Source organism: Phasianus colchicus, chromosome 24, assembly GCF_987193195.1.
Source record: "Phasianus colchicus chromosome 24, bPhaCol1.hap1.1, whole genome shotgun sequence".
Lineage (NCBI taxonomy): Eukaryota > Metazoa > Chordata > Aves > Galliformes > Phasianidae > Phasianus > Phasianus colchicus.
Genome location: NC_143459.1, coordinates 2,496,011 through 2,511,410, shown reverse-complemented (window position 1 = coordinate 2,511,410; position 15,400 = coordinate 2,496,011). Strand labels below are relative to the sequence as shown.

Here is a 15,400-nt window from a genome sequence, read left to right as displayed (position 1 = left end):
ATATTCTCCCAAATTAAGTTTTCTTTCCTGTCACAAAATTTATGTTACTTCCACATCCTGTTAAAATTCAGGTTAGGTATGCATTCACTGCATGCTCACATTTAAATGCCTCGAGGTATGTTGGAATAATGTCATGTAAGCAGGTACTGGTGCATTTGACACGCGTTACTTGGAATTAAAATGGGTAGATAATAACTTCCCTCAGTCTGCAACTGAAGTTGGGTGCAGTTGAGTGTTATCAAAGAAATGTATTCCAAGTAAGGTACACCTGGGAATAACTAAATATATTTTCATACCAGAAATTGTTATAAATACCTCCACTCAACCAGTTACGTTTCTTCTCTATTGATGTCACTCCTAGAACTGGCATGCTCTTCAACTTCTTGGTAATGAGTGACTAACTGGAAATCCTTCTATAGCCCACTAAGCTCTTTCAACTTCTCTGCTCCTTTCAAAGTACTGTATCATGGACTCAGAAAAAGAAAGTTTTGACTCTGCTGGTGGAGGAAAGAAATGTGCAAGGTGAGCAGGTGCCATGAGGGATTCCTTCTATCAAGATGCCCAAGTATTTTAAGTTTCATCTGCAACGCTTCCAAAATCTATCCTCAGCTTTTGCTATTTGTATATAAAACACATAACATACCTTACCCAGAAAAAAACAAACAATTTAAGTTCTATTCTCCCGATGTTTTCTACTGGGATCAGCTATAAGTGCCCCTCAGTTTATCAGAAATTGTTTCACAACTACTACATGATAGGATTGTCATATTCAGAAGGTAAATGATCCAAACTCATGATATGCCAGTTTTGGTTCTCATTTTCAAGATAGTATTTTATTGCAAAGATCTACTTGGACACATTTTTACAGCATTCTTAGAGTTTGAAGAACTGTGCTCTAAGTTCTTTGCTTTTTCATCATTGGAAAAAATATATATACATATGGCTTTGATTACAGAAGAAAAAAAATAAGCGTTCAAAACCATTTATGCTTCCAGCATCTCTAAAATAGCATCATCCATTTTTGTCTTGAAGCACCAGTCACCTTTATTTTCAGTGCTTGGAATCTCTCCATGGCAGTAGCAGATTTTCAACAATATTCCAGTGATCAGGGCTGTGGAGATTACCTCCTCCCCCCAGGCCAACCCCTCCCACCCAAAGCCCTTTAATCTCACCAAAGTAAATTAGAAAGAAAGTTGTCTTACCGATAACTCCAAGGTTAATGTCCCTTGCGAACCCCACCTAGCAAGTCGACATCATGACATGTCAGGTCAGCCTCAATCACGCTTCCCTGATAGTCAGGTAAAAGGAAGGAGTTAAAATACAAAATTGACACTTGCACATTTCTGGACATCAGAAAATGTGATGCAATATATTCTGAACTGTCTTTCAGAGCTTCTGGTAACCTCCAGATTTTTTTTTTTTTTTTAAACTTCTTCAGTGGGATTATTCTATTCTAAAATTTCAAGAGTTCCTGATCAATAACCAAACACTGCAGATACACCTTGACTGTTTTGTTTGAGTGAGAAATGAAGATCCCCTTAAATGATTTTTTTATTCCTTCTCTACAGTTTTCATTAACTAAATTACACGAAACTTAGCCACTTGGTTTGAAAATGCTTTAAGCCAAAATACTGCATCCAAACAGCTTCCTTTCAATACTAAGTTAACAGAAGCTCAGAGTTCTTGGGGACTTTTGTTTGTTTTGTTTGTTTTTAATAAACAAGAAACACAACTCAGTACACTCTTTCTATAAGGCTCTGAGCTATCTAAGTAGCTGACAATCTAATCTGGCATACTTTCAATATGCAAATAATCCTTCATCATTTAAGCACTCACACATGATCCAAAGACTGCCTGGGAAAAATATACAGGACTGGGTCCTTCCTGTTCAACATGGGCCAGGCTCATAATTTCTGGACAACTATTAAGCCTTGCTGAGAATTAATACATGTATGTTAGGGTCTGCAGGCCTAGGTGCCAAACACTTCTTTTCTAAAAGGCTGAAGGCATTTTGCTCAATACCTCTAATTAATTTTCCTGCTAGCCTTATAATAAGAGTGTCTTCTGTATTTTTTCCTGTGTAGTTCAAAATACAGAAATGGGCTTTGAGTCCAAATGCAGAGAGGACAAAAAATGGTCAGGTTTTTACAGTCACCAATATTTAATGGTGAACTTCTACTCAGACTTGAGAGTTTATTAAGAAAAAGCTTTAAGCAATGCAGTTGTCATTCTTTCTAATAATTATACTAGAGATGATGAGTCCTGAAAGTAAACAGTTGCTACAAAAAAATAAACAAACCTTTTAATACTTTGGAAAATGCAGATTATACTTAACGAATTAGTAAAATTAAGAGCTGAATTTAGTAAATTGATTATGTTAATAATGTGCAAGTAAGTCTATAACAACATAATAGCTGTAAAGTCTTTTGCTCAAAAGTTTTGGAATTGCTATAAATCTAGCAACCTACTTTTTTATTACTTATAAATCAAACATCAATACAGACATTTAAGCAACTGCTATAAATGAGTGATCAAATGATTACTACAATCCCATTTCATGGCTCCTCCTCCTCCAATGCCAGCAGGACACTGATAGAAGTTTAGTATTGGCTTACAAATTGAAATCCACTTTCAACATACTTTATAAGAGGAATTTTGCTAAGTTATACTGAAGAAAAGATCAGAACAGATGCATGAGAGTAAATTTATTTTTTCCTTTGACTATATGTCAGAATTGTGCTGAGAAGATTCTTCCCTTGAGTGTCTCTCATCACGTACAGGAGATTTTCCCACTGTGCTACAGTATTTTGTCCCTTTTTTTTATTCCAATAATTTCATTAGATAAGCTGAGTTCATTGTACATCACTACTGGACTAAGCTGTAGTACACGTGATCTTTATGGAATCAGTGGGGTGCTGTTGCAAATTTAAAAGGTGAACTTAAGTATGCATCAATCACATAAATTGCAAAACTTGGTAATACTATAAATATAAACTCTTACGGATTTTCATTTTCAGTTATAAAAATGTAGAGCTCAATTGTCATATTCAATAAAAATATTTGGATAATTAGCTATTTTGGCAGAAACAAATACAAGATGTAGCTTTACAGTTCTTGAGGAAGACAATTTTCGTTACTTAGGTGCCTTGTAAACATTAGAATTGAAGCGTTTCACTTCCCCACACCTCCCTCCCCCCATAAGCATGCACTGGGGCTTCATCTCTCCTGGGCTATCACTGGAAATCCACTCTACAAGTCGCTACTCTCTTCCAGGATGGACAGTGCTTAAAATTTGATTCCAATTAAAGTGCCCTAAGCCAGATCCCCTTCACCATGATTAATGTATATCTATTAAGACTACAGGGTTCTGATCAATATTGCGAAGTCTATGTAATTACTATAAAGTCATACTAACAGAACAGCAATTCCTTGTATTAAAACAAAATTACAAGCCATATCCTTACCACAAGCAAAAGCCTGAAACGCATACCCAGGCAATACCCCTCTGACTTCACTGCTCAAGTAAGGAACAGAGAGGACAGGATTTGGCCCCATTAACTTTATGAAATAAAAAACAAGAACAAAAAGAAAAAAAGGCTTTAACATACTAAAATACTAACTTTGGAAAGCATTTTTTAAGTTAACAACCAATTACATTAATTTGAAAGGGAGAGCCTGAGAAAGGGGCAAACCCATTTTTGCGAACCAGACATACATCCTTGCTTCAATTAAACTCAAACCATGCAATAATATACCAGTCCCACAACAAATAAAGGGTGGGAAGGCTCATCTTTTTGTTAACATTTCTGACAAAATACAATTCAAAGACACCAGACAGGAATAGAAGACAAAGGGAGGAGTATGACCACTGAAGCTTAACTTGCCCAATAGTCTGTTTATAATGCTGTAATCAAGTATGAGCAACGTATTTGATTTGGATATTTAGAGGTCCAGCAATAGTTTTCTTTAGAGAAAGATTAAATCCTTTTGTTTCTCTTTCTTGAGAAGCAAATGTTCTTCATTGGGGTACAGAATGGCTCAGATGCAACAGAAGAATGTCATGACTCGCCAGTTAAAATTGACATCTGGGAATGTCCAAGACAAAGGTCAATAAAAGCAACACATAATACCCCAAAATAACATAGCTAGGAATCTCCCCAAAAGATAAGATGTAATTTTTAAACAGCCTTTATTACAAGGCATGAGAATTCTAAGGCAAATTGTTCATCATGGCAGAACATCAAATTAAAACGTCAAGATAGAATTACAGAGAACATGGAGAGTATGTTTGTGTTATCTGTAGCAAAAAGTTAGTTTATTGTGCCACAGCACCTAATTTATCAATTCTCATCCCTACTCAAATATTATCTTTAATTAAATTGAGATGCTTGAGATCGAAACCATTTCTGTGTGTTTGTACACTGAATACAATATGGTTGGATCCTAACAGAATAGCCTCTAGAGGGACTTCACAGAACATAACAAAAAGGAACAAAATTAACACCATTGTAGGCTCTGCTTCCTTCTCCACATTAGAGAATTATGTTTGAATCAGATTTCCATGAATGTTTGGGTACATTTCAACACTTAAAACAAAAAAAAAAGTTCCAAAATTAGATGCTGGTAAGTTACTGAACAGCAATTAAACAAAGAGTGCCCTTCAGGCTATTTGTAATTTCTCCTAGTTTTCAGTCTGATGTCCACAGTGCTACATGTTGGAAAGCACAAGAAATTTTGCATGAATTTGATCACTCACATAGGCAGTTATACTTTGAAAACAATGTTTTTCGCAAGAATTACCAATGAAATAATGTTTTAGGACACAATTGAATTTGAAATAGGTAATGTTTTGAATAGATTTTTGAGTTTTATTGAAATCTTACATGAACAAGAAATTGGAAATACAATCACATCAAGGAACAAATTGCCACGGCTTTGACGTTTTAAGCCAAACAAATTTTGTAGGGCAGATTTTCAAAAAGGTGTGAAGTTATAACAATTTAAAAACACAGTTAACCTACTTCTAGGAATGCAAAACATACAATCATGTTATTTTCAATACAAGAAAACTTAATTTGTTGTAATTTCTTAAAACTACTAAGACAAAGCACTAGCTTTTACTTTTATGTACAGCATACTCCTATGTAGTCTATCCCAAATCCAAAAAAAAAAACTGTCCAAAAACCAGAGGTTCTGCAAAATCATGATTGAACAGTGTGCCATTCCTGCTTTTAAACTGCTAAAATGAAGCCTAAAATGATAAAAGCATTGAAACCCCATATGGAGTTCAGGAATTCTGCAAGCCCAGTAATGTCCAAGTGCATTTATGAAAAAAAAAAAAAAAAAAGAAAACTAAGAGACTCGAGTATATACACAATAGAGTGATTCTTCAGCCCAATACAAATGGCAGCCAATCGCTACTGAAGGATGAAACATTAAGCCAATTTTGTTTTGAAGTATGTAGAGCTATAGCCAATTCTATGTTTCCAAAATTCTCGATCCCTCCTCACTTGTCTACTTCCACTGTTGCCCATAAGTATCCTGATAAAATTCCTGGTTGTCATTATTGTAACCATAGTTACCGGCATAGTCACCACCTTGCTGGAGCGGCTGCTGAGCGATGGGTTGGGAGCCCCAGTTCTGCTGGTTGTTGGTCTGACGACGCTTGGAATCAGGCTGGTTGTACCCATCTGCCTTTCTCTTGCCTCCTACGTTGCCCCCACGGTTGCCCCTGGCTCCACGAGCACCACGTCCTCTCTGCTGCTGCGCAGGACCCCCTCTCCCACCCCTGGCTCCTCTTGGCGGTCCCATGGGTGCCCCCCTCTGTGAATAGCCAGCTCTACCTCTTGGTGGTGGTGCTCCCCGCCCCCTAGGTGGTGGAGGTGCACCTCTCCCACCCCTTCCTCCTCCTCCTCTTCCTCTTATAGCATAGCCATCATCATAGCCGTAATAGGGATCTTCATAGCCACCACGGTAGTCATGATAGTCATAACCATAATAATCATCATAATAATCTTCATAGCCATAGTAATCTGGGGGATAGCCATATCCACCTCTCCCTCCACGGCCTCTGCCTCTAATAGGAGGTGGCATGCGAGGCGGAGGGTAGTAATAATAGTCTTCATACCTATTAAGAAAAAGAAAAGCACATTAATTTACCTTGAAAAGTCTTTCAACAGAAAGTATAAACTTTCCCTTGTTAATTACCAATATATATCACGGAGAAAAAAAGTGATGCAATTTCTTCTAAACTATCCTGTATTTTACAGCAGAATTTAATTTTGCAGTATTATAGTATTTCAAGAATGAACACTCACGCAGTACTTCTGGAGGCCTGCCTGGCAGCCTGACGTTCTTTCCTTTTCTTATCCGGTGGCTTTGCTAACACTATTTCAATTTCTTCCCCTTCTATCTCTTTTCCATTCATTTCATTCATAGCCTGTACAAAAATTAGAAGAGAAACAAGGAAAACTCATTTCCAGCCAAGAGGAAACTAGAACTTTCAGGGGAAAAAAAAAAAGTTGGTTGGGCTGCTGCTGAGTGAATTATAGCCCTGTGCTTCCTAAAGAGAATTCTTTCAGGTTATTCGTTCAAGTCCCTCTTTGTTCAACAGTTACAATGAGGCCAAATTTAAAAAAAATCCTCTTTGTATCATAAAGTAAAAGAATCTTAAACCATATGGAGCATTGTATTTTAAAAAGTTACAGTGCTACATCTCATTTTTATGTTCCTATACTCCCTAAAAATAGTTCAAAGCATTCTCACTGCACACACTGACATGAACACTCAGCATACTTGCAAGCAAGCTAGAGCACACACATGAGAGAACACATTTTTATATTTGGACTTCCCAGCTATCTGAATGCACTGAAAGAGCATCTCAGAGGACAGCAAGTATTTTTGCACTCAGCTGACTCTGAACAAGGAAGGACGCATACTTAAGGGGGCAAAAAAGAACAAAAAAACGCTGAATCTTGGCAGCTTCAAGTAATACAGCAATGTTCAAGTAACAGACAATGTGTAATCTGTAATTATCAAATGCATGCACAAATAGAACTTGATGTACATACACAAAGTATGATTAGACTACATCTCCCTGTTCTCTACCTGGAGTTACTGCCTTGCATTGAACCTTTCTGGGTACAAATACATGCATTAATAAAAGGCTCCATATGTCTGTACAGACATATCTTCAAAAACAGTAACAATAATGGTTTATTTGGAAGAAGCTCTGAAAGTACTACGGACCTTGGAATGAATCAATGAATTCCATGCAATCTGTATCATAATAACACTTTCATTAAAAGCAAACAGCACAACCATACACAGAAATAACCCACAAAACTCACAAACCAATTCAGTGCCCACAAAGAGGAGTCTGGGCAGATATAGCAGTATGCTACCCTGGGCTTGAAAATGAAACTCTTTGAACTATGCAACCCCATACACTACACTGCTTAAGAGATTCCAAACACTTCCTCCACCACCTTCCTGTCCCCATACCAAAAACTTTTTATAAATAGGGAGTAACTTCTATGAATTACCCTGCAATTTCTAGCAATGTTTTTACCATTCCAAAAACTACACAGTCTTTAAATAAGGGTCTTTGAGAGACAACTGATACCTTCTGTCGTTTCCTCAGAAAAACTGTCTAGGTTGATTTTTTTTTTTCCTCCTCTTCTCTAGACTCTCCTGCATTGGTCTATACCTCTTTTCCAGTCTACTTGTTAACTTGGAACAGTTTTGTTCCTTGCAAGTTTCACATCCTCCTAGCTACTGAAATCATAGGAACAAAATTATTAGTAATAAAATTTTCACAAAAGGAACCCTGTTACATGTGCTCTAGAAACTGTCATAAGATATTTACTGTTAAGAAATTTCTAAGAGCATCTTCACAGAGAACTCCTCACATCTGATTTAGATAATCAAGAATAAACAACCCACCTTCACCGCTGCACCTCTGTCCTCAAAATGAACAAAAGCATAATCCTTTAGTTTCTTTACTCTTTCCAGCTTTCCAAATTCAGAGAAGGATTTCTCAAGAATTTCTTCCGTCACAGTAGTGGCCAAGTTTCTTACAAATAAAACTTTCACCTGATGATTAGTGAAAACAGAAGTCTTTAGAAATCAAACATGAAAGAAAACTAACATTATGTTATTCCACTCCTCTACGCATTAAGAATTTTTTGCTAACCTTATAAATTCCATATCCATTACCAAAAAAGATTGCCTTAGAGTTACCTGTATAAAATTCCTACAACTTCTCTCCTTCCATACTTCCCCCTCCAAGACCAGAAGAATATCCAACACTGATTTTCTGCTTCTGGGATGCTACAAGTCCCAGTAAAACTTTAGTAACGGATCTCAAGGGTAGCAAAGATTTATTAGAAAAACACAGGGATAAAAATCATAACATCATTCTCTGTGCTGCATTTCACCTTCATCTCACTCTGGAAAACAGTGTTACAAGTTATCTACCCAGTGTGCATCAACACAAGCAGAATGGTAACAAGACAGACTGGTGTGGCAATCCAGGTGGATAAACCATTATTAATTTAAATGTGAACAAACTGAACAAGTTCCTCATGTGTCACACAGGCAACTAGTTTACAATGCTGTACCCATACCATTTTGGATGGCTTACTATGAAAATGTCCTGTGACTTCTCTTCACTCTCTCAAAATAGCAGCATCATTCAGCTAGACCAAGTTAACTACTGCATAAAGAAATTCCTCCCAGAACACAAGAACATCCACGTTCAGTTTTTACTTACCTTTGCCATGACTTCTGGATCAGGTTCCTCTACTGGATCAGCCCATTCCACCGTCACAACATTTCCCCAGACTTTTACTTTTCCACTCATCAAGCGACGTCGAGCTTGTGCTGCTGATTTGTGATCTTCATATTCCAAGAAACAGAATCCTCGATTCTTCTTTTTATCATCAGGTTGATGATATAAGATTACATCCACCAAACCCTCTGAAAAATACGTCTTTAGTATTGAGCTTTAAAAGAGAAATAAATAATCTGAAGTCTACTCTAAAAGCTTTCATTTGCTTTAGTTAAGTTTAGAGGCCATGTATTACATCTGAAAGGGATGGGGCGTAGGCACAATAAAACAAAACAAAGATATCCATCTAATTTATCCAGAAACAGGTTACCTAGTTGGTGAAATTCTCCAGAACAAACTTACCTCAAAATTAGGTCCTGCAAAACATCAATGTGTACAGTTCAACGTCAGTTTTTCTGTATGGTTTTACCATTTTTATATTAGTGAAAAGCAATCAGAGTTAATACACAACATCCCTCCTGCCTCCAGGGGAAGCTGGGCAGAATTTTATCAACATCTCTCCAAAAAAAATAAATAGCAGAGGAGAGGCAACTAAGAAGTATTCACTTCCTGTTTTCACCACTTTCCTGCAGTACTAATAAATAGCAATCCTAAAAAAAAAGCAGCTGTAGGTTAAAACTCTCCTATAGGACAAAAGCAGATGAAGACTTCAATTTCCCATAAAGCAGAAGTGTCCTTTCAGTGAGGTGCCAATTTCTTTTCTTCCTGCTGTACATTCTGGTGAACAACAAAGAACTAGGACAGAAAATCTCTCACTACTATTTCTACAGCAGCATTCGCTCTAAAATAATTCACTGTTCCCTTCTTTCTCTCACTCCTCAACAACATATTTGTTTGAGACTCCCACAAAAGCTTCTCAGGTGTGAAAATTGAACTTACTGTAGTTCCACTTACACATACAGAGCCTTCAACACTAACCTAGAATGGATGACAGAATTGGGACCTCCAGTTTTTCTGAGTTCATTTGTGCACAACATCAATCATTTAACAAGCATTAAAGCAGATAGTAGTCCTTTTTTCCTGGTGGATGAGAAGCTGGACATGAGCCAGCAGTGTACTTGCAGCCTGGAAGGCCAAACTGTGTTCTGGACTGCATTAAAAGAGGAGTGGCCAGCAGGAAAAGGGAGGTGATTGTCCCCCTCTGCTCAGCTCTTGAGAGGCCCCATCTACAGTGCTGCATCCAGGCCTGGGGCCCCCAGTACAAGAAGGATGTGGAGCTCTTAGAGCGGGTCCAGAGGAGGGCACCAAGATGGTCAGAGGGCTGGAGCAACTCTCCTATGAGGAAAGGTTGAGGGAACTGGGCCTGTTTAACTTGGAGAAGAGAAGGCTCCGGGGAGACCTCATTGGGGCCTTCCAATATTTGAAAGGAGCATATAAAACAGGAGGGGAAACAGCTGTTTACGAGGGTGGATAGTGATAGGACAAGGGGGAATAGTTTTAAACTGAGACAGAGGAGGTTTAGGTTAGATATTAGGAGGAAGTTTTTCCACACAGAGGGTTCTGAGGCACTGGAACAGGTTTCCCAAGGAGGCTGTGGATGCCCCATCCCTGGAGGCATTCAAGGCCAGGCTGGATGTGGCTCTGGGTAGCCTGGTCTGCTGGCTGGTGACCCTGCACATAGCAGGGGGTTGGAACCAGATGAGCACTGTGGCCTCTTCAGCTCAGGTCATTCTATGAGTCCATGATTTTATGGTCCACCATAGAATATATTTCATAAATTAAATCTTGGAATCCAATTTGAAAATAATTTAAATAATATCTGAAAGCATCACTCACATTAACTACAGCTACAAAAGACAACGAATGGTATTTTGAAATCAGTGTGACAAAAATCATTAAGAAGGTCTTTACCTGTGACTTTATTAAACTCTTCCAATATGTTTTCCTTCGTCTTGTTCTTTGGAATTGACCCAACAAATAACCTGTTGTTTGCCACAGAGATGCATACTCCAAGGTGTTTCCCAGGACGGATTTCATAGTTGTCACACTAAGAAAATAAGAAGCCATTCACTTGCATTATCCAAAACAAAATGGTTGAAAAGATCTCCAAAATGATAGTATCAGCTGCTTCAAGTTCTACTATCCTCATACAGAGTATACTGAATTTGCATTGCAACAGTATTTCTGGAATTGCAATATTTGGGTCAGTGTCTGCTTGGACACTGCTGAGTTTGTTTTCCACAGAAAATTTTTAAGCTACTGAGAAAATGATGCACAAGAAACAACGTGTAACATACAAACTGCATAGGGTAAGTTCATTCACCCCCAGTTTATCTCAAACTTAAAACCTATTTCTAGACAACGAGCAACTGCTTCCTGCTCTTGGACTCAACATCAGTCACTGCTGTTATTATCATACACATGCAGAGGATTATAGGGACCATGAGCTCTATTTTCAGTTGCTTTTTAATATCAAGCGCATTTGCTGCAAGATCCTAATATGTGCCTGGTTTTTAACCTTTTCCACTCTTATGGCATGGATTTTTTGGGCCCTTTAAATGCTAGGACTCTGTATTCCTTTATTTTATAAGGTTTCTTTTTATTTTTATTTTTTTAAAAAGCTTCCCATAGAAGTTTCTTCTACTTCCTTATCACACTTGTACCCACAGTTGAATTACTTTGAACAACTCTAACACATCTTTAAAGGCAGGAGATTCAATCTTAAAACAAACTGAAGGCAGCTTTGTTTTTAAGGAATATTTTCAAACAGAACGTAGTGGGACTGAAGTTTGAACACCGGACAGCTTCTGAAAAATTCTCATTTAATTCTGTAAAAGCTTTCAGCCATCTCACTGTGACTTAGGCATATAGCTGGTGGTGCAACAACTTCAGTAACCTTGTTCATATTCAAGAATTATACAAAATTTTGCCAATTTTTGCTTCAAATAAAACAGTGATTCACACACAATAGAACTTTGAAGAACAAATTCAGATTAAGGCCAGAGCAGTTGAGCAATAAGTTTATCTTATAAGGCTGTTTTTCCTAAACATCAACCCATTCCCACTGGCACCTGCACACCAGAAGCAGCAGGGCCCCTCATGCAGAAGAATCTAAACTTCAAAATTTCACATTTATCATCAGTACTAAAAGAACCATGCTTTTCTATTAAAAGTTATTGCCTAAAAATTTAGCATGCCCCATTTTCCTTTCCTCCAGAAGCCTGTGCAAAATACTTCACTCAGATACAAGTCTGATTCCTCCAGATAATGCCAAAGTAGAGCATGAGAGAGAGAAGAGAATCCAGATACAGGACATATGGAATAGATTCACACAAATTCACTTAGTTGGTACAACACCCAGGGAAGAGGGGCCAATCTTTCACCAGGACTGTATCAGTTGATACATTTCCTGTTACTTCAGCATCCTTCCCTTTCATTTTCCCCAATCACTAAAATTTAAAGAAGGCTAAGCAGCTTGAACTTATAAGTTACAAGATGGAAAACACCTTTTTTCCTTCTTAAGTGGCAAAAATACCATCTTCAAACACTGAAACTCAGGATTAATCAAGTAATTATAAGAAAGTATAGAAGAAGCTGTAGGAGTAGATTGTTATTTGTACATACTAAATCAAGTCAGGAGACAATTTTATTACTATTTTTTTTTTTTTTTAAGAAAACAACATTTTGAGTCTGTTGATGATTGTTTAGTGAAACACTTCAAACATTTCACTAACACACTCCCAACATACTCACTGTTTACATTACATCATCCAATTTGAAAACAGTTACTCACCAGTTTGACTGCTTCCTGAGCTGCATCTTTGCTACAAAAGGTAATGAAAGCATAACCTCTGTTTTGACCAGAAAGAGGATCCATCATGAGGCGAAGATCCCAAATTGGACCAGCTTTCTCAAAGAGTGGTACCAATTCATCTTCATACAAGTCTCGGGGAATCTTACCAACAAAAACCTATAAAGGAAGAGGACACTCAACCAAAGCTTTTTCAAAAATCTGAAGTTACTTTTAGTACTCCAAAGTTCTAGGAAGGGAAGCAATCTGCATCGGAAACTATCACAACAGAAACACTGTAGCCTTCACTAGCAAGTGCATTATTTTATCTGCTACTACCGCCTTCTAAAATCCCAACATTAGTACTAGACTCTGCATATAAATTACAAGCCCAGGTTTTGTATACCTAAGAGGCTGTACCTTTCCACCACTGAAGAGGTAAATATTTCTTACCTGGTCACAAGACCTTACAGGCTACCTAGGCAGGAATACTGTAATATTCCAGACCAAGCAATTCCTTACTCTTGCAGTATTTTCATATAATTCCCTAGTCCAATCTTGATTAGAAAGATACAGAGATAAGAAAAAAATAACAACACAAAACACTAGAAATCCTTAGCAAGTTGCCCTAATGCAGATTTTCACTGTTAACGTATCTTATTTCTCTTCTGTTTTTGTTTCTGATTACACCAGCTCAATACGTCTAAGAAAACCTAGAAATCTCATTTTTCTTTCTCACATACAGCAGTGACTATTAAACTCAGTACAATTCACCAATGCAAGGCACACTTTAATGTCATATTGGCATATTTTGGTTTTTAACTCCTACTAAGCATTAGTCAGCTCTTCATCTTTCAAATTAAAAGAGCCTCTCCCATAACACCCTGCACATCTGCTCAGCAGATAATTCCAACACTTAAAGGCATGCCAAATAACCACATAAGCATTGATAGGAACAAACCCAAGGTGGGGGGGGAACAGTTCAGAACAGCTCAGAAATCCCTACAGTAGCTGTATCCATTTGTGCTGCCTAGAGCTTTTCACTCCAAAACACACGTAGAGTTTTCAAAGACAAAAAATAACAGCATAATGAAAGTGCACAAGAAGAAACGCCAGCTTGCTATTAAGACAGGGAAACCACCAGCTGAAGAACTACCTGTTTTTTCTATACTGAAGGCTTCACTTTCCTGCTTTTCTTCCAGCGTCTCTGACTAAGTCTCCTTATTGTATATGTAATTCCTTTCTACAAACTTAAGACTACCATCAATTCCACAAGATTGCTACAATGGGTAATGTACTCCAGAGGCTGAAATGAGCAACAGAATTAAGGATTTCATTTTAACACATCCACCTCTGACCTACATTATGGAGTGACTTCAAATACATACCAGGAAGACCAAATGTCTCTATGGGAATAATTTAGCTCATCTAAATGAATTTGCTTTGAGCCTGTACACTTGAATGCAATAACAAATGATAAGATCAACAGCAGACATGAGAAATACCAGATGAACATCTTCAAAGACTTAGATGAAACAGTAACCTTTTCTATTACTATTTTGGGTAGATCAACAAGCTTGAAAAAGATTCTGAAATAAGTTCTTTACAGAGAGAATGGTGAGGTGCTGCAACAGCTGCCCAGAGAGGCTGTGGATGTCCCATCCCTGGAGATGTTCAAGGCCAGACCGGATGGGGCCCTGGACAGCCTGGGCTGGTATTAAATGTGGAGGTTGGTGGCCCTGCATGTGGAAGGGGGGTTGGAGATTCATCATCCTTGAGGTCTCTTCCAATCTGGGCCATTCTGTGAAATACTACAGAATATAAATACTTCTTGCTTCATATTTCAGTTCCACAAGACTACTATTACTACAAAAACTCAGAAACTGGCACTATCACTGCAATAACATTGCAGAACTCATCGAAGTAGGATTCAGCTGCACTGCTGCTGCGCCTCTGCTGAGATCACTTCTTCCAGTTTTGCTTCCAGAGGGACCTGTACAAAATGCTCAATTTCTATTCTCTTACTGTTTGTTTTTTTTTTCTTCAAAAGATCAATCATGACGAGAGTCCTTTAAGAAAAATGTCAGTGTCATGAGGTAACAGAGCATTAATAAGGGCTGCAATTCACTTCTACACTCTACATGATACATCCTCCAGTTATTTCCACAACTGAGTTCTTCTATTTTCACTAACAAAGAAGCATTAGGGTTAACAGCAGCATTTCAAGAGCTTCTTCAAAACATCATCTCCATGTCACAGCACTCCAGATGCACTTTGTAGTCAATCTTCTAAATGCCAGATTTAAGCGTGAACTGATGTGGGCTGTGTGACTACTTCAATTCAGCAGTATCTACAACCTTCTTAAAAAAAAAATACTAAAATGAACAAAAAAACCTAGAGCAACATAAAAGCCTTTGAAACCCCATAGCTCTTCAAATATAAAAGTGTATTTTTTTTGCTGGAAAAAAAAACAACACCAGAAACACAGCAACAAACTGTGCCTACTGTAGTGCAGGCAAGGGCTGGTATTTTACAGATAGCAGGGAATTCTGTTCAAGTCATGCCTTAAAAAAAAGTATTTATTCATTTACATCAATAATTGAAAGAAGAAAATCAAGTATTCATCAGCTGCTTCCTCTTTTTTTTTATATCCTCTTTTTTTTTAATATACAACAGTGGAGACAGGTCATATTCACATAGGGCTTTTTTTTTCTTTAATCTCTTAAAGCATGGATTACAAAGACTTCAGTTTTCTCAGGTTTAACAGCTGCAAGCATCCTCCACCAGACAGAAGATTAGGAGGGAAAGTATGTATCTGC

General features: G+C 37.7%; 1 protein-coding gene across 6 annotated transcripts in view; it reads right to left on the bottom strand.

The window, feature by feature from the left end:
* HNRNPR (heterogeneous nuclear ribonucleoprotein R) overlaps positions 1–15,400 on the bottom strand; it is a 39,283-nt gene that overhangs the window by 11,764 nt on the left and 12,119 nt on the right. For 2 of the 6 annotated variants that reach the window (XM_031595056.2, XM_090124334.1), the window contains 6 exons: positions 12,585–12,761; positions 10,703–10,838; positions 8,774–8,979; positions 7,945–8,094; positions 6,318–6,439; positions 510–6,127 (listed from right to left, as the gene is read on the bottom strand). In XM_031595056.2, the coding sequence (XP_031450916.2) occupies positions 5,515–6,127; positions 6,318–6,439; positions 7,945–8,094; positions 8,774–8,979; positions 10,703–10,838; positions 12,585–12,761 (1,404 nt within the window). In that variant the 3' untranslated portion in view covers positions 510–5,514. Of the gene's footprint in view, positions 1–508; positions 6,128–6,317; positions 6,440–7,944; positions 8,095–8,773; positions 8,980–10,702; positions 10,839–12,584; positions 12,762–15,400 lie in introns of those variants that run through there. The other 4 variants (XR_016459820.1, XR_016459819.1, XM_090124332.1 and 1 more) reach the window with 4 other exon arrangements.